Below are 19,261 nucleotides of genomic sequence, written 5' to 3' on the forward strand. Positions count from 1 at the left end.
CAGCTACAGTGGACCCTGAAAACTGATCTAAGCCACTGTTAAGAGACATCCTCAGAAGAAAAAAAAAAAGCCAACATTTCTGAATAATTTTGTAGGTACATATGACCTGATATAGCCTAATTTTTTCTTATCTTTTTCTTTTACTCTGTAAATGTAGACCCCTGTAAGTGTTTACATACTTATGTGTAAGTGACATTTTATAAGTGGCATTTTTTCTGACATCCAGAGATTTGTCAAGTCCCAGATGCTTCCCGAGGCTGAGCTAAACTAGAAACAAGGCAGTTCTAACTCCTGAAGTACCATTAAATCAACCATGTGATTTAGGAATAAATAAAGGCAGATAAATCTATATTCTGGTCAAACAGCTACATAAACTTTGCCCAAAGTGATGATGTTCATATTTGAATTTTAGACTAATGTATTCAAACATTATATTCACCATGTTTTGAAACTTTGCAGTTTCCACAGAGAAATTCTCACGACTCTTTCCAATGTTTCATTTCTTCCTAGGGCAACGTGTCTTTCTCATGTTTAGAGCCACAGGTGGTTCCTGTTACATTCCTGAGCCCCAGCAGTTACCTGGCACTACCAGGCACGTCAGGGCAAGACGAGGTGTTTGCCAGCTTCCAGTTTCGCACTTGGAACAAGGAGGGACTTTTGTTATCCAGCAAACTGCACCAGTCTTCAGGTGGTTTCCTCTTATACCTGAGTGATGGGAAAGTTAAAATCAGTCTTCATAAACCAGGAAGAGTGCTGAGTGACATCGCTGCAGGTAACAGAAATGAAACAAACAAAAAAAAAATCCAAGACTCCAAAGCATAAAAAATAGCTTAATGAAAAGTCATTTGAGTTAGTACCTACATTCTTGACTTGTTTTTGTGGTTAGTGTGTCTGCAACTATGCTTCACTTTCGTGAATTGTAAACCTGGTTATTTCTTAATGCTTTCTTTTCTCACAAACATATTTATTCTTCTTTTCCCCACGAACGAGTAGAAATTACTTGCAATAATGTTGAATGAAAATTGACTTCTCAGTTTAACCTGCATGTTGTATGTACAGCTCATGTGTATAATCTGGGAAACCTAAGCAGCTTCATCAGCTGTGAAGTGTAAGCAATTTAATCACTTATTCCACCAAACTAATGATGTTTTTCACCATTTGTCAGTGCCTTCACAAGGTATCGAGTAACTATTTTTTCTATAAAGGTACACATCACTATAAATATTATGTCTTTTATTTTATAGAGTTCTCAGTTGCAGAGATGTCCATTAAACAGAGACAGTGCATGTGCAATACTAAATTGTGTCTGAGAAAGCTAGGGAAAGTTTGAATCTAAAAAAAAAAAATAAAAAAAAAAAAGGAGAACTCGAGGAAACTGAAACCTCAGAGCTGAAGGGTCACGTTTGTAGTTGATTTTGTGACATATGAGAGCAGGATAGAGCTGACATCATCTCTATTTTTCAGTACTTTTTAAAAGATGTTGAGGATCAGTGACATCACTATATGCCAATACTAATAGCTTCACCCAGCAGCACTTCATCAGTGGTACATGATTCCCTGACATTCCATGAGCCCTCTGAGAGTTTCTCATCCTTTATGCAAACAAATTGAATTTCACCCTTTGCTTGTAGATGGATAAAATGATCATTTCAGAATGAGTTCTCAGACAGGAAAAACGGTGCAGCAGAAATTAGGTGGATAAATGAGATTACAAAGGACATATGAAGATTAAGAAATTTTAGTCTGGGATTAGAGTAGCTTCTGTATGGATGAAGATGACCAGAGTCCACTAGCTGGAGGAACATATCAGAGAAGAAAAGGTGAATTTGGATGCAGAAAAAAACCATTTATGATATCCAAAACATTAATCCATCTTAGATTTATTTAGACCTGTACACAAGCATGTATGTCTCATTTCATATCCACAAAGCAGAATATTATCAAGGAAAAGAAACCAAATTAGTTCCAGTTATCTAATGTGCACAGTGAATTCACAGGTAAAAAAACAGGTAAGAAACCTCCAAAGCAGTTATCATCAGTACAAACATAAAATAAGAATCCCTTAATCTTAGTTCCATGACCCTGTTTCTTTTAGATTGATTTCTTTCTTCAATTCCTCTCACAAAATGTAGACTCCCTTGAGATGAGGGGGGGCAAAGAAAGAAAGGGAAAAAAGGTTAAACATAACTCTGGAGCTCATTAGGTTTGTACAGGTGCATAATGATTAAAAGTAAAATTTTAAACTGCTGATTATTTTAACTCAGAAAAAGAGTGTAAGACAGTAATGACCACAGATAATGTTGAAATTTCCATAAATGCTTTGATCCTCTTCTTGTGGGTGATAATAGGATCGACCCTGCTATTTGTTATAATCTAAAATAACTGATGCACTAAGAGTACCATTTCAATGACAAGAGATTTCCCCAGGCTCACCATTTGAAAATGTCAATTCCTCAGTAAGAATGTCAGTGGCAGCTAATTAGTAGTGATGAATTTGGTTTTTTAGGAGCTATTTCAATTGGTGTTCAATTAGGTGATGCATGTTAAAGAAACTATTGCCATGAATTATCATTTTAAGAGACTAGTTGAAGTGGTGACACTTTTAACAGCTTCTATTGCACATAGAGTAATTTATTGAATTTCAAAGCTGCAACACAATACATAAAATATTAGCTTAAAGCATCCCAGAATAAATTTTGACATTCTATGCTAAAACAGAATTTGATGTTCTCATGCTAGGTTAAGCTTACTGTTCATAAAGTCTAACAGGAGGAATTGTGTTTGTCTTTGTGAAGGCAAACAAACTAGTGCAAAATCATATTCTGTTCTGAGAAAGAATTTGTCTTTTCCTTGAGTTTTTGAAGTGTTTATTTTAGCACTCACTGAAGCAATTCAAGCCTACATTTGGAGATTGAGTAATTAAATTATGGATGTCTGGACAGGTTTGCTCCCCTACAGGCAAGGGGTTGTGACCTGACTTTCACACACACACACACACATGTAATACTTGATAATTAAATCAGAGCATATTTCCTTCTGCACAATTCATTATCCTGTGTTTTTTGTGAATTTTTTCAACCATATAAAACCAAGGAGAATGGCATGTTAATTCACAAGTAATTAAGATATAATGAAATCTGTATCCTTCTTTTACAGATGTTATTTAATATCTTTACTTTGTAGCCTCTTTTGCAAGCTGGTCATCAAATATTCACAATGAAATAACATGGATTTAAAAAAAAAAAAAGGAATCAACCCAAAGTTAATTTGTGTTGCATGATGAGACCAAATTGAATTACAACATGTGTAAATATTAGATCTTATTACACGGTTTCCTCTATGACCCTCTATTTTATCCAGCTTTTAATTTCTATGCAGCTTTTAATTAATTGATGTTAATTAATTAACATCAATTAATTGATATTATTGCATTTGGAGGTTATACTTCAGTCTTATCTATAAATTATTTTCTCTAATTGTTTTTTTTTGGTTCTCACTGATCTCCTGATAAGTTTTATACACTGTATTTTTATGCTTGTGTTCCCAAGGTTGGATGCCATTGTTCTGCAAGATGTCCCATAGATCTTTTTTCAATATTTAGATTTAAAATTATGGAACTACTGAGAATAAATGGATATCTTGTTTAGTAGCTACCTCATTACATACTAAAAAAAAAAAAATTGCTATGTTTTCTCAGTTCTGTCTGGTAAAGTGTTTTTAAAACTCATGATAGAGCACCAGAAAATATAATTTTCAGATAGTCCATTGGCCTCCACCATTTAGATGTTATACCACTTCATGGTTCCACACAAGCAAATTTGTGAATGTGAATTTAATCAATACTTAAAATCAATACTTAAAAGAAGGTCTATAACAAGAACAGAGATAGAGTTTTTTTGGTTTGTTTTTGTTGTTGTTTTTCTTTTTTTTTCCCCCAAGGATCTGTAGTGGTAGGACAAGAGGGTAACAATTTTAAATGGAAACAAATTAGATTTAAGTGTTCATAACATTTTCACTCCTGCAAATGTTCAAGTTTATGTTGCATGGGGTTTTGAGCAACCTGATCCAGTAAAAGTAGTCCCCACAAAGAGCAGGGAGATTGGGCTAAATGATTTTTAAAGTTCATTTGCAGCCCAAAATGCTATATGATTCTATGATTCTTTGAATTCTAAAGGGAAAAATAGTGTATTGAAGAGATATGACTGAGGAAAACATCATTCACTTGAAGTATCTCCTTGAGGCTGAGGATAAAGCAAATTGTTTAATGTTTCTTATTACATGTTCCCTGATAAATACACTGATGGAAGTATGATAGATAGAAAAAAATGGCAGAAAATGTGTGTAGGATTAATATTATCGTAAATGTATTAGAGATATTATCTAGGTGGTAGTTCATCTGAATTTATGATGCATTTCTAGGGTTTATCTCTTGATTGTATGATGATCTTGTATTTAGGTTGTGGTAGTTAACAATCTATGGATCCTAGTTATGCTGGAATTTAGCTCTTTGAACCTTCTCATCTTTCTCTTTTTATTTCCTTTCCATCTGTTTGAATGAGTCTCTTAACTGATGGACTGTTTCTGCAGCATATACAACACATTCTAGGGAGGAGCATATAAATACACGAAATTTCAAGTGGGAAATCACAGATCACAAATCACATGCACTCTGCAGTCAAGAAAAGACTCTGCATGATTCAAAGTTTGTATTCTTTGTTCTTCACTGAAAGAAGTACCTCTATTCTGAAGAATGCTCAGGAACGTGATTGACATAAAGCACTTGTTAAAGATAATAATGTGGTTACACACTGCCCTGTTTAGAATTTATTTAATTATGTATACATAAGTGCTTTCCAGAATCAGAGCTACAGGTTTATTGCTTTGTGGCACCTTACACCTACACAGCCAGAGGTAATGAAAATTTGCGTTAGAGGCTAAACTCTCAGAATATTTTCCTGTACATGTCCAATAAAAAAGAGAGCTGGAAGAAAAATTGTCTTGTGACATTAACATGACAGCTACTGAAGCTTTTATCATCTACAGGATTTTACTATTTTGCTGTGTTTTAACATAATGACTATTTTTTATTTTAAAATTGGAAGAAATCCTTTGTAACAGTGCAGTAGAAATATGTATGATGTGTAAAATACTGTATCAGCCATCACAATGATGTCTTAATGATAACCTCCTTAGATTGAGAGGATAGTTTTCTCAGTCATTACATTAAATGGATGTATTACAGATAATTAGGGGCATTACTAGAGTAAGGTTTATTCACTGAAGTACTTTTATTTTTTATTTGTCAAATGTGAAGCAAGGTTCTGTCTTGACAAAAGACACTTGTGCTTATTAATTCTTTTTCATTTTACTTTCACTTGGAGCTTTTATGTGGGCTATGATTGCTCTGTCAGTCCCTCCTCCTTTCAAGACTGTAACACTTAGGTAGTTTAACAAATAGTGGAAGTCTACACTTAATTTATTTAATATTGACTTTTAAATTTTATTTCCAGGTGCTGGATTAAACGATGGCCAGTGGCATTCTGTCTCTCTCTCTGTCAAAAGGAGTCGTATCAGTGTGACAGTGGACAGTGATGTGACCTCATCTGCTCATGCCTCCACACCCCTGCAAATTTTTTCAGGAGATGTTTTCTACTTTGGAGGTGAAATCTGTTGCTTATTTATGTTTGCAATATCCCACATATCTAATCAAATGACAAGAACTGTTTTGTTTGCCTCAAGTCTTCTTTGCCTAGCTTGGTTATCTTTCAAAGGGTCTGGGTTTCTTTCAGGTGCTGTTATGATGTTGTGAGTTTCTGTTTGCTTAAAATTTTACCATGTTGGCTAAAATAAATCACCATCCTAAATCCTCGGTCACTTTTTAGATCCTCATACCTTGCATCACGCTCTGATAATTGAATATAGTCTGGCTGGCAACCAAAAAGACACACAAAGGTTTTTCTTGTTGCAGACTTATTGTTTTGTTGAATAAATTTTTTTGAGAATCTTCCGCTGGGATTTCTTCAAGTTTTCACCTTAAGTGAATATTTACTTATCCATGCAAATATCCTCTTTATATGATAGACTCTTTTTTTTTTTTTTAACAGTGACACAACTTTTCTATGTTTGAAGAATATAATTTGTACCTAAAAAGACTACACTTAGCTATCTCCATTTTGTCATTAATGATGTGTTGTAAGTGATGGAGTTGAGCAGGTTGTTATATATAATTCTATTGAGAATGGACTACATAGTAGCAATGATAAACAGCATCTAAGTGCATTATTCAATACCAGACTAATGCTTCAACTATTTATTAACAAATCTCAAATTTCTGAGAAAGCTGAAGAATGTGTGCAAACCAAATGAGTATTGACCAAGTCATTTTCCACAGATCACTTCCCTTGAAAGAATAGGTTTTAAATAAATTCTGTGCTCACAAACAGACTCCAAGTACAGTAACAGCTTCATGAGCATCCATGTGACTTTTTACATCTGGCATCTACCATTGTCTACTAAAGATACCTTGAATAGTGCCTTCTGTGTTGCTTCTGGTTCCCAAATCTCTGATCAGGTGATTTTCCCCACTGCAGGGTTGATGACACAGGTGAACAGATCAGGAGGGATGTGGGCAGTTACAAAAAGCACCATTATTCAGTTCAGTTATACAAGGACATTCCTATTAGTCTTTTGTAATTCCAAGAACACTGAAAGTACTGTCTGTCTACCCCTCATTCTCTGATTTCAGCCTTATAGCTGAAATCTGCAGCTTCTGCACATCACATAAAGTTTGGGAATACTAGTAGTGGGTTTCTGAGTTTACAAAAATTATTTATTAAAATGTTATGGCATATAATACTGTCAAAATGTAGCCAATGCATTTTGACTTTTTTTTCTAAGTTTATACAAATATTTACCATGTTTCTGTGTACTAGTTGTTAAAATATGAGTATCAGCCTTCCAGGAGAGATGTCCTGGGAACATGGTGATTAATTTACCTGTTTTAATGAATACAAAGTATGCAGGAAATGTGTATGCTTAACTAGGAAAATGTGCAATAAACATAGAAATACTTTAGTGTTCTATCAGTAAATTTCTATTCCTGCTATCATCAAGGATCTACAACCTCTCTACTTCATGGAATAATAAGCCATTGCAACTATAAGGGAAAATAGGACTATTTAATTTTGCAATAAGCACATAATGTAAATTTCATGATTAAGGGATTTATTCTTATCTTTAATATCCAGTCTACAATTATAAAGAAACACAATTTCATTAATATTAATGGTATTGTCTTTTCTCTAACAGAACCAGAAGACAAATTTGAAATGAGAGACATCGAGAAAAATATCTGAGACAAAATTTTGTAAAATACCTAATTGTAAAAGATATATAAACTTTTTTACTGCTTTCTCTGTCCTTTTTTATTTGTATTTTTTATAAATATGAACTCCACTGGAAGTACCTCATTCTTAAACAAACATCATATTTTTCACCATAAATGAAAGAATTTATGTTACCATTCAGTTGTAGAATGCTGTAAAGCACATAATTAGACCTATAATTGATTTGTTTAACTGTGTGTGGTGCTGAAAACTTACTGTGTTCTTATGTGGACTTTTGCAAGTCCTTGGATTTATTCTTAAAGCAATATACCAACTAGATAATGAACATTTTCCTGTAGAAAGGTTATAATGACTTTGAACAGTTTGGTTCCTCAACAGAATAAAACACGCTGTAAACTTACTGAGATGTTAAATTTAGGGTTTAGCTCATTTTCCAAGTTATATTTCTCAAAAAGATATCTATACTATTTAGGTTGTTGTACACTCATTTGAATATATTTACTAGTTTCCACTGTCATTTTGTTTTTCTGTATCATAAACCTCTGTGCTGCCTTTACAGGATTTCAAAAGTACCCATATTAGCTCTGTGAAACAAAGAAGTGTCTTAAAACTCACTTCTTCCTAATATCATGAAACAAGGCCTTCAAAGTTCTGAACCAGAGGGCAGTATTGTTTGACTAAGATCAAAGGATGACCCTTGTGCATCATTCCAGAAGCCATACTATCTCTTGGAAAAAGTCCAAAATAAAACTCTTTTAAGCATTTGTAGTGCAGTGTTTAGCTGCCACTGGGAAAAACTACTCAACGGATATGGTTTAAATCAAGTCAGGATCAAAGCAATTTATTGATTTATTAACAGTGCCTAATTAGTGAACAGTGAACAGTGCTTAATTAGGCAATCAGTGAACAAGGCATTTTGGGGGCAGCAAGGCAATAGATAAACCACAATATTAGGCACTTACAGACTGTTATTCAAAGGTCGAGCTGGACATTCAGATGCTGTGTAGTCTAACCCTCTGTTCTTCACAAGTCTGATTAGGTCAGAGGTACAGGGCTCTGAACAGCTCCAAGGATGGAAATCTCAAAACTTCTCTGGGCAAACCATCCTCATATTGACCACCCTCACAGTGAAAACAGTTGTTGCTTGTGTCTGATCAGAATTTACCAGTCTTTGATTTTGTCCTTTGCCTGTTGTCCTGTCACTGTGCACTTTTGGAAGTGGTCTTGCTCCATCTTCTCTGTGTCATCTTATCAGATGGCTTTATCTTCTTAAGGCTTCTTAAGGCAGGCCCAGATCTTTCAACCTCTCCTCGTAAGTACCTTCAGCTTCCCAGCTGTCTTGGAGCCCTCCACTGGCCTCATTCTAGGGCATTGATGTCTTTCCTGTGCTGGGGAGCCCAGAACTACAGCACTCCATGTATGGTCTCACAAGTACCCTATAGAGGGAAGGACCACTTCCCCAGATTTACTGGCTGTGCTCTTGATAACACATCCCAGAATTTCAATGGCCTTCTGTGATGCAAGGGCACGTTCCTGGCTCATGATCTGTTCAGTGGTCTCTGGGACCCAAGGCCTCTCTCTGAGCAGTTATCCTCCAGCTTGGATAGTTACATGGACTTGTTCCATCTCAGATTAAAAACCTTGATTTTGTTCTTGCTGAATTTCATGGTATTCCTGTCAGCTTGTTTTTCCAGCCTACCCAGGTCCCTCTGAGCTGTAGCCCTGCTCTCCAACATTTGATCCTTGCCCCCAATTTGGTATCAGTCACCGGCTTGCTGAAAGTTTACTCTGTCTCATCACCAAGGTCATTAATGAAGATATTAAACAGTGTGAGTACCTACTGACCTCTGAAGAACCTTCTGTTCATCACCTGGACTTTGCCTCATCATTTGTCTGCTTAACCCACCCATCTATCTTGAATCTGGTGATAGGGACACTATACAAAACTGTTAGAGTCTTTGCTAAAGTCAAGATATGAAATGTCACTGCTCTCCCTTTGTCTGCAGTGCTTGTCACTTCAGCAAAGAAAACAAATACCTTGGTCAGGCATAATTTAACCTTGAAGCTAAAGTTAACCAGTTAACTTCTCGTCCTTTACGTGTTCAGAAATGGCTTCTAAGAGGGTTTGTTAGTTTGTAGGACCTACAATAATTCTAACTGCCCTCTAGTTTCTTGTAGATGGGTGTAACTTCTGCCTTTCCAATTACCAGGACATTCAGCAAATTGCCAAGATCCTTTGAAGATTAAAATGTTAACAAATTCACAATGACAATGCAATTGTTGAAATGGTGTTGACGAGCTCCTGCAGTACCCTCAGAAGCACCCTGGGCTTATTCTTCCTTTATTGTGGGTACTGCATTCCTTTTTCATACCATGCTAGGACATGGAAAGCCTAAGGATTAGTTTCATTAGTGAAGAAAAGGAGGAAACAGTTCTTCACAAGACTCTTGTCACAAGGTCTCCTGCCCCATGGATTAGTGCATCTAGAATCTCCTTAACCTTCCTTTTGCTACTGTTGCACCTACAGAAACCTTTTTGTTGCACTTCAGCTTCTTTGATAAGTTTTAACTCCCCCTGGTTTCCTAACTGCGCTCCAAGATATGCAGGGAACGTCTTTGTATTCCCCTTGACATTACAAGTCCCGGCTACCACATTTTGTGTACTTTCTTCTTATGTTTGCGCTCACTCAGGAGCTCCATTATTAGGTTTGCAGGCCTTATAGCACACTTACTAAACAGTTTTGATATCACTATGGACTTTCCTTATGCTCTAAAGGGCTTTCTGTTGAAAACTATCCAATCCTCTTGCTCTCCAAGGGATTTTCTGATGGTATCCTCTAAACAAGGTCCTGAACAGAACAACTTTGGCTCTTCTGAAATCCAGGGCTGTAATTCTGATTTTTTGTTTGTTTTTTTTTGCCTTGCTCACTTCTTTGTTCATATACTCCACAGCCTCATATTTGCTGTAATCAAGACTGCCCTTGACCTTCACATTTTCAGCCATTTTCTCCTTGTTCATGAGTAGCAAAGTCCAGTGGAGCATCTCTCCTGGTTGAGTCATTGATGATTCACACCAAGAAATTCTCTTCAGTACTTTACAAAATCTTCTTGACAGTTGATAAAATAAAATGGCTGTACTCAGTAAATAATTTTTGTCTTGACTTCAATTGTGACTTAAAACTTGGTCAAGTCATGTGACCTCGTAATCTAATATTTTGTGACTAAGATCTCCCAGTCAATCTATTCATACCTGACTTCATTCATTGCCTTGGAACTGATGCTTAGGTTATCCTTTACTGAAATTTTTAGTGATGTTTTTGGACATGCTTTAAAACCAGTAAGACTGCTGAGAAGTATTTCGTTATAGTCACACAATCACGCATAATCAGAAGGCAAAAGTCCTCTACCCATAAAGTCTAAAATATATGAAGATTATCAAGTTTCAGTCTACTTTTGGAATATGTAATTTTTTCAACAAAGTATTTCTTTTCAGCTCCAGTTTCTACTCTTCTTTCAGGCTGTCCTAGAAGTGGAAATGTTTCTGAATGTAATACCTCTCTTGGTGGTTTTCAAGGATGCATGAGGCTCATTTCCATTGGTAACAAAGCAGTGGATATGATCTCAGTTCAGCAAAATGGTTTGGGCAATTTCAGTGATCTTCAGATAGATTTGTGTGGCATTACAGACAGGTAAGAACACACTGTTTACTCATTTATTTATTTATTTCAATGTTCTGTTTGTTATACTGGTTTGATGACAAAGAACAGTACAGTTGCAAAATGTCATGGTGCTTCTTTTGTAAGAATAAATGCAGAATACATAGCCCAGCAAATAGACTTTCATGCACTGCAAATAAAATTAAACCAACTTCGATTAAAATTATTTTTTGTTTCTGACAAATTTTAAATATCTTTCTTTTCAAGTAAAACTACAGACACGAATCCTCTCCTGTGACATGAGTCCCACCCACCCTTTTAAATGCTATGTTTTTACAAGTTATTGCTGTTTCCTATATTCTGTCCATCAGGAACACAGTAGATAGTATCCATCACAGTGAGTGAGCAATCTTCTTTTGGACTATGGTCAGAACTAACCTCATAAGTTGCAATTAGCATCTGAAAGAGTAACTAGTTGAAGTGTCTCCCTCCACAAGGAGGAAAGACTTATAAAACTTCCTGGAAGTGGAAATGTTTGATAGAAAGACATCACTGGACTTCAGTGTAGAGAAAGCAGAGGGAGTGTTGCAGAACAACAGAGGTTGCTGAGAAGAGAAGGAGCAACCACACGAACAGGCAGCAGCTGAAGTTTTCTTCTGTAGACTCCAGAGGTTGCAGTCACAGGCATCTAGGCAAAGTCTGCTTTATTCCAAAAGTGGCTTTCGTGGACCCAGATGTAAGGCCAACACAACAGGCAGGGGAATGATGTGCTTGTAAACACTTCTCCCTCACTTTCTATATTTCTAGCCCTCATAAAGTGCCTTTTGATCTAGCAAAGTATGGCCTTTGAATTATAAGACTTTCAAAAATTACTTTCTTTGGGAAAAACACAGTAGGCAGATATCTTCTTCAAAACCATAGCCAATCTATGGTTACACAGATCTGTTTCTGTGACCTGCTTTCAATTCATAGAGATAACACAGTGTACAGCTATCCAGATAGTTCTTTTGGAGGCAGTCACAGCTCCTTATAGATCAAAGACAAAAAAGAAAACCAACTAGTTCATTACCTAATTGTTCATAAAAGTTTAAGGAGAGAAACCAGCAAAAAAGAGAATAAAAGTTTTGCCTACAAAGTGATCCTTTCGATTAATATTTCAACAGCTTTCACATATTAAAAATATACACAGTTTTCATATATATATATATGTTTATATAGATATAGATATAGATATAGACATGATTCTTGTGCTAATTTTATCCCTTACTGAACTAAGTGTGATAGACATATGCCAAAACAGAGTTTGCCTTCAGTCAAAACTTACTGTATGACTTGCTAGGGACTTGTATTTGGAATGCAGTATACATTCACATTGTATTTTAGATTTCTTGCAAACTAATCCTTTAGACTCAACCCATTTTTATATGCAGTGATTGCAGTTTTCAGCTATGAGTGACCATAACATGTAATTTTGTACATACAAGTTTTTGTGTGTATAAATATGTATAAAGCCATTCCATGAATCTCAATATATAGAAAAAATCCAACATTACTTACAGTATCCCAAGTGTCATAACACTTCTCTTTTATTCAGTGCAAATTCAATTTATTCAGAACTACACCCTTCCTTTTTAGTTACTGGTTTTATTGCTTTTAAGCGCTGCATCAAAGAGTTTAGTTTTTTTATATAGTCCCTCCTTATGTTTTTATCTTGCTGAACTCTTATAGCACATGAAGGTAGTTACCATCTTCATTTATGTCAATACCACTGCCATCTGTTTCTGTTTTTTTTATTTTGAATAAGACTTGTGTAAGACACTTAAACCTCCCAGCCACAATGTTTTCAAAGTGTTTTTATTACTTTCTGACACTGTGTTGACCCTTTTTTTTTTAGAAGTTTGTGTTACTCTCAAACTTCATCAAAATTATGTGTGTTTTCTCAAGATCAATGATACCAAAGGGAAAAAAAAAACCTCTATGGAAAGTTTTTGTTTTATTGGTTTTGTTTTCTCTAAAATTTGCTAGTTTATGTCTCTTCTTATATCTTGATGGTTGCACTTTTCTTGCACTGGTTCTGCCAGATTTAGTTTTCATCTCCCAGCATGCTTAGCATTTGTCTTCCTAATTTATCAAAATAAAATTTTAAGCCACACATTTTTATTGATTTCGTTATCCTCATTATATTTTATTTCAAAATAGAGTGCTTTTAAAAAGCCTTCCTGGTCCTGTGCTATCTTGGTCCTGGGACTGTTTCTTTCCAGTTTCCTCACACAATCATTTCGTCATTCCTTTAATTTCTTTTGATATCTGTAGCTCATCATCTGGAACAAATTTTGTGTATCTCTTTATCAAACTAGTTCTGCGTCCCAACCTTAAATCCCAGCTGAAATGACGTGTCCTTCTTTGGTAACATTAAAACTGCTTACATGTATTAAACAATTTTTAACAGGTATGATCCTGTGCACATATCATTGGAGAGAAAATATTTTCTTCCTACGATAATTTATACATTCTTTGGTTGCCTTAAGCTAATCAGCACTTTTGCCACTGTGCTCCTGATGGTAAATATCTCCCCTACAGCTGAGCACAAACAATCCCCTTCTTTCTCTTGGGGTCTTTATGGGAGTCTTTGCATCTCTAATTCTGAATAGTGAAGCATGACCCAAATTCTGGAGTTATTGATGGCTTTTGTAGTAGAAATGATGGACCACTAAATGTAGTAGTTTTACACATTTAAAGCATAGGAAGGCAAACAAAATTCACTTTTTGCACAGTGACCTGACTTTATATGTAACAGTAAATAAACTGAAAATAACTCTAGTGAATCCATGCTTTATCTCATATATACACATATAACATGTGAAGAATATTCTTTATCAGATTTATAGTCCTCATGGACATATGTTTAGCTAATCAGTCATTTATTTGTTGAGATATTAATTTCTCTTCTTTTTATACAAATAAATACCATACTGTTTTCTTATTTTCAGTTTTCTCAGTTCCATAAACTTTCCAGTTCTTCATCCTGTTCTTAAATTATTTTGACTTTTTCCAACCATCACTCTTCCCATGCCCCTTCATTTAGCCATTTCATTGCATAATATCTTTCTATATTGTTCTAATGCTCACAGACCTCTTGGACATGCAAGCAATTATTTTCATATATTTCTCCTTAACATATTTTGTCTCATCTCCTTTATCAACGTATATTGGTATAATAACTGCTAATTATACACAAACCATTGACAACATAACTTTAAAGGACACAGTGTCTTTTAAATGCTTTACAAAGTTAGAACATTTAGCCTCTGAAGAGAGAGTACTAGATGAATCTGTCAAAATTACATCAAGCTCTACACAGGAACATACTACCAGTGTAGTTGTACAAAAAACAGAATAAATGGCTTTATATGTTTAAAAAAAAAAGCCAAAATCTGAAATTATGGTTACTGGACAGTTCTCAAATACTTTTTTTTTCTCTCTCTCTCTTTTTTTTTTAAACTGAAGAATGAAGAAATAATAGAAATTGCAGCAATTACTTGCTCCTTTTAAGGTATCTTTTAGCCATTGTTTGGAAATACCGCACAAAAAATGTGGCTAGCTGGTAATTGGCATACAAAGTTCCTATTTTTTTCCCTTCTTTATTAAAAGTATATTCATATTCTGGATCAGTATTCTCCTCTGAACATTAGTTTATGATTATTAACATCCTGTTGCCTTGGTTTAAAATAGTATCATTTTCAAATGGCATACACTTAAAAGCATATTATCAAGAAATATGTGATAAATGATTAATCACGTGTCGCTTTTCTGCTTTTAGCAGCCATGATGATGATTCCAAAAATTACCTTTTACAGATGAAGAATTAGAAACTCTGTTTCAAACATTACAAATATTTTTGTTAGAAGATTGGTTTCCTCAGAGAAAGCTCTGTTACAAATCCTGCTTTAGGTAGGGCCACAGCATAAAATGTAATTACACATTAACTTTGATGCAACTTGTGGCTACTTTCTATCAGACATTCTGAAGAAGAGGGAAGACGTGAAATTTAGTGTTAAAAGATTTAAATTACACTCTTACCTTGTTTTCACTTTCATTAAGGTTGGTTCAAGCATCACCAATTTCACCTGAGCTTTTCATCTTGTGAACACTCTTAAGAAAATTAATTAACAGGGACAGGGAGTCAATAGAAGTAAAGGCCATGTAAATCACTTACAATTTTTGGATAATGATGTCTTTATCGAAAAGGAATAAGACAAGAAATGCTATGACTGAAATACACACAAGCAGAGCAGCTGTCAGTGGATGCCCTGAAAATCTTGAGTGGCAGCTGTGCTAGAAATGTGTATTTTTAATAACTGATGGTTAGTTATACCCACAGAAAGCAAAATTAAGCATTTATCCTAAGCAACATTACTGTGCATATTTAGGTAATTCCATTGAACAACGTATTTAAAATCCAAATAATTGTAAGCCCGGTGCCTAAAGTTCATTTTCAGGTTCCAAAACAGAGCTCATTGAGACATATATCATCTGTTGACTTGACTTGGGAATACACTCTGTGAGAGAATAGATAAAAGATCAGCTCTTTCACTGGCAAAAAATGTCACAGATTTCCTTGAAAAATAGGTGACCTATTTCACTTTATTACTTTACTTGTTTTTCACCTGCTACTTCTTTTTTTTTTCTTCCCTTCTGTGAAAAAAATCTCTCTTTGTCCTTGCTTATAAACATGAAAGGAAGATAAAATGAGTGGCATGAGGAGTGAATGTACACAGACCCTGAATTATTCATAGGGCAGATATGTTAAATGCTGGACTTTCCGCAGCCTTAATTTAATATCCTCCTAAGATTTCTTGAATTAATTAAAAGGTATTTTTAGATCCCGTGGATATTAGTAGGCCTATTTATTTTTAAATTTTCTTTTTGTGGTTAATGTCAACAGTAAAGCCATTTTATACTTTCTCTGCTATATAATTTATACATATACATATACATATACATATAAATATAGATATACATATATATGTCTATGTATACATATACATACGTATACCCTTGGTTAGAATGTTAACTAATTTCTAAGGTGTTAATTTCTAAACTAGTTAATATTTAGTTAAAGTGTGTCAATCTGTTTCAATATATTTTCTCTCGTATTTATAAAAAAAAAGAGTAATTTTTCTTTTTGTACCTCATGACTGTGTTATAATTTAGTACAGTGCTGTAAAACATTAAGGAGTTATTATTAGAATTGTTTTTTCAGTCAACCACTGCAAACCTAGGAGCAAGTCACCAAAATTCTTCACGTTTCTGGTCATATCCAGAATGGAAATTGGCTTTACTGGTAGTTACTTGTTGTGTTGGAATTCACAAACTGAACTCTTTCTAGAAGAGGAAGTAAACATGAGTTTAGAACAGGAAATAGATCTCAAGAACTGTGGTCAGGTTTATTTTCCAGGTGATTTTTCTTTTTTTTTTTTTTTAGTTTTCTTTTATTTTTACAAGAGCAGAAAGAAATCTGTCGTGATGTTGCTCTGTTGTGACACACCTTGTGAAGAAATCCTTTTCTTAGTTTATCAACCTTTGTTGAATTGTAGATGGTTGAATGCATAATAAGTAACAAATCTGCATCTTACACTTTATTTCTGATCCATTTCACAGCCTTTTTTTGCACAATTAGGATATTTGTTGTAAGTAATAGAAATATATAAGAAATCCTCGTAATTTTCTTGTGCTTGTGTTGATGTGTTCCTCAGTGAGCTTGAAGACTTCCTTCATGCTGTTGCACTCCTTTTCCAGGATTTTGCATTTCTTGATGCAAAAGTGACTTGTGCAAAAGTACAAGTGATGTGTAAATGAGCGGAAAAAAAAGAGTGGAAATGCTCTTTGTTCTTCACTTTAGGTGTTTGCCTAATTACTGTGAACATGGTGGGAAGTGCTCACAGTCCTGGAACAGCTTCTACTGCAACTGTGCCAACACTGGTTACAAGGGAGCTACTTGTCACTATCGTGAGTCTAAAATGTTTTCTGTTTTCTATGCTTTTATTTTTGATTGAATTTCTTCACCACAAAAGAAAAAAAAAAAACAACCAAAAACAAACAAACAAACCCACCATTAAAAACCATTTGTATCGATCATTCATAAAGTATTTTTGGTCCTGGTAAAAACTCACAATTTTGTTCAAGGAAATACCTTAGGAATTCAAAATATGTAGCAATAAAAATTCTCTGTAAGTGTAACTCTTTCTTTGCTTTTCTTTCACGTTTTTCGTATTTTACATGAGATGGTCAGTAATATCTTCTCCCACCCATATAATTCCACGTTCTGAATCACCAAATAATTTAGAAATGTGTGAAAAAATAATTTTTATTCATCACAACAATTAATATTCTTTTTTTTTTTTTTTCAGAGACAGTGGGGTTACATGTTTATGTAGTTTGCTAAGTCAGGAAGTAGATTAGGAGAAAATAAAATAAATAATTAAAAACTAATTGAAAGTAACAGCTATTTTCACAGGAGTTACTATACATTTCTACTGCTTTCAGCATGTTCTGGGAAAACAATAAAATAAGTACTTTTGTGTACTTCTAATAATTAGAAAATCCTATGACAGTTTACTGGTAATTTTTAAAAAAATTCGAAGACTGTCTTAATGATCAGATAAATAATTCTCTCCTTATAAAATCTTTACAGTCCTTTGTGGCAACATTTACAAAAATGACATATGTCTACACACACGGGATTTTTTGAGAAATCACTGATTTTAGAAGACTGTCTATTAAATCTTAATAACTTAGTTGTGAAGAACACAGTGGCATAAATAATAGCATTAAGAAAAACTGTGTAACATAGAAAGGGTGCCAATAGTACACCTGCTTTTGACTACCCACAGTGTATAACATTAAACATTTAAGTCCAAGGTAAAGATGAAGGTGATTTGATAGATTACTATTTGAAAAGTCATAAATTGAATCAACTGATGATGCCTATGAGGACAGATGGAGGCTGTGGTTTCCTGAGGATTAGGACTCAGTGAGAAATCAAATGATCTGATGAGTTATCTAACTCTTTTTAATTGTCAAAAGTAAAGTAATGAACATTTGAACTTCCTTTGTCATGTCTAAATTTAACTAAGACTATTTACTGTAAGGAACCACAAAATTCCATCTGAAAATTTCATAAATTGTGCACTATGGATGTTTCAGAGTAAGCAATCTGAATGAATTGTCTTTTTCATCAGTGTTGCCGTATAATGTCTGTAACCAACAGGCAAAGAAAAGAATAGAGAGATCACACTCTTCAAAAAATTAGAGCTTTTTAAAAAAATACCAGCCCATCTTTTGGATTACTATACTAGTGCTTTATAACTTATTTAAAAAATAATTGAAAGAAACTGAATTTATATAGATCAAAATCTTCCAAACTTAATAATCACTGTCATCTTGGTTTCATTCGTATAGCACTACTTTTTGTTGTTTAACCTAATGGCTCGTTGTTTCTGGCAGAATTTTTTCACGTCTTGATAATAACTAATAGACCACACAGTTTAATTTTGGAAAGAAAGTCCAGAACATTATGACTGCTTAGTAGAAATATAGTGGCTAAAGGAGAATTTAAGGTAATATGGTCTAGCTGTGGGGTTATGATCAGTGGTGCCTGAGATACAGTTACAGAGGTGGACTCGTGTGTCTTTTTTTTTCCTCAGATATTTGATCATAAAGAAGTCATCACAGACTTTTCTTTTAGGCTTTGACTGATATAAAGTATACATGACAAGGGACCAAGGAGCTGTCATTTTGTCGTTGCTTATTTTGTTCTTTTACTGAAGTCTCTGACAAGTCACTTGCCTTTCCTTTTAGAAAGGGAAGAAAATAAGATGTGTGAAAGCCAAAAAAATGCTTACCTTCTGCTGTATGCAACAGCAACAGCAAAGAAAATCTGATTTGGTGGAGGTAGTTAATGATTGTTTCCTCAAAATCTTATTACCAGGGTCTAAGTAATACCACTGGCATTCTACCATTATTCAGCATTTTTACAGTTATTTACTAACCCATGTTTCATGTTTTCCTCCCTGAAGTTTTTAGCTTGAAATAGCGAAGAAGATACTTAAAAATGATCCCCGTGATCTCCAGGATAAAACCAAATGTACTTAACAATTTGTAATGAAATCACAGTTTTGGTGGCACGATTTCTTCTTCGTTCTTTAGCTGCTAACATGCAAACCCAAATTCTTTTCCCAGCGTCAGTTGTGGGGTTGTT

At 34.5% G+C, this 19,261-nt stretch overlaps 1 protein-coding gene across 1 annotated transcript in view; it reads left to right on the forward strand.

Annotated features, from left to right (window-relative positions):
* The window catches only part of LOC113951738 (contactin-associated protein-like 4), a 198,394-nt gene that overhangs the window by 136,596 nt on the left and 42,537 nt on the right, over positions 1-19,261 (forward strand). Inside the window, exons 7-10 of the mRNA XM_027653107.1 lie at positions 511-772; positions 5,511-5,660; positions 10,863-11,034; positions 16,904-17,010. Coding sequence (XP_027508908.1) covers positions 511-772; positions 5,511-5,660; positions 10,863-11,034; positions 16,904-17,010 — 691 coding nt within the window. The remainder of the gene's footprint in view (positions 1-510; positions 773-5,510; positions 5,661-10,862; positions 11,035-16,903; positions 17,011-19,261) is intronic.

The sequence above is a fragment of the Corapipo altera genome, unplaced genomic scaffold (genome assembly GCF_003945725.1).
Source record: "Corapipo altera isolate COAL_440 unplaced genomic scaffold, ASM394572v1 61305, whole genome shotgun sequence".
NCBI classification, from domain to species: domain Eukaryota; kingdom Metazoa; phylum Chordata; class Aves; order Passeriformes; family Pipridae; genus Corapipo; species Corapipo altera.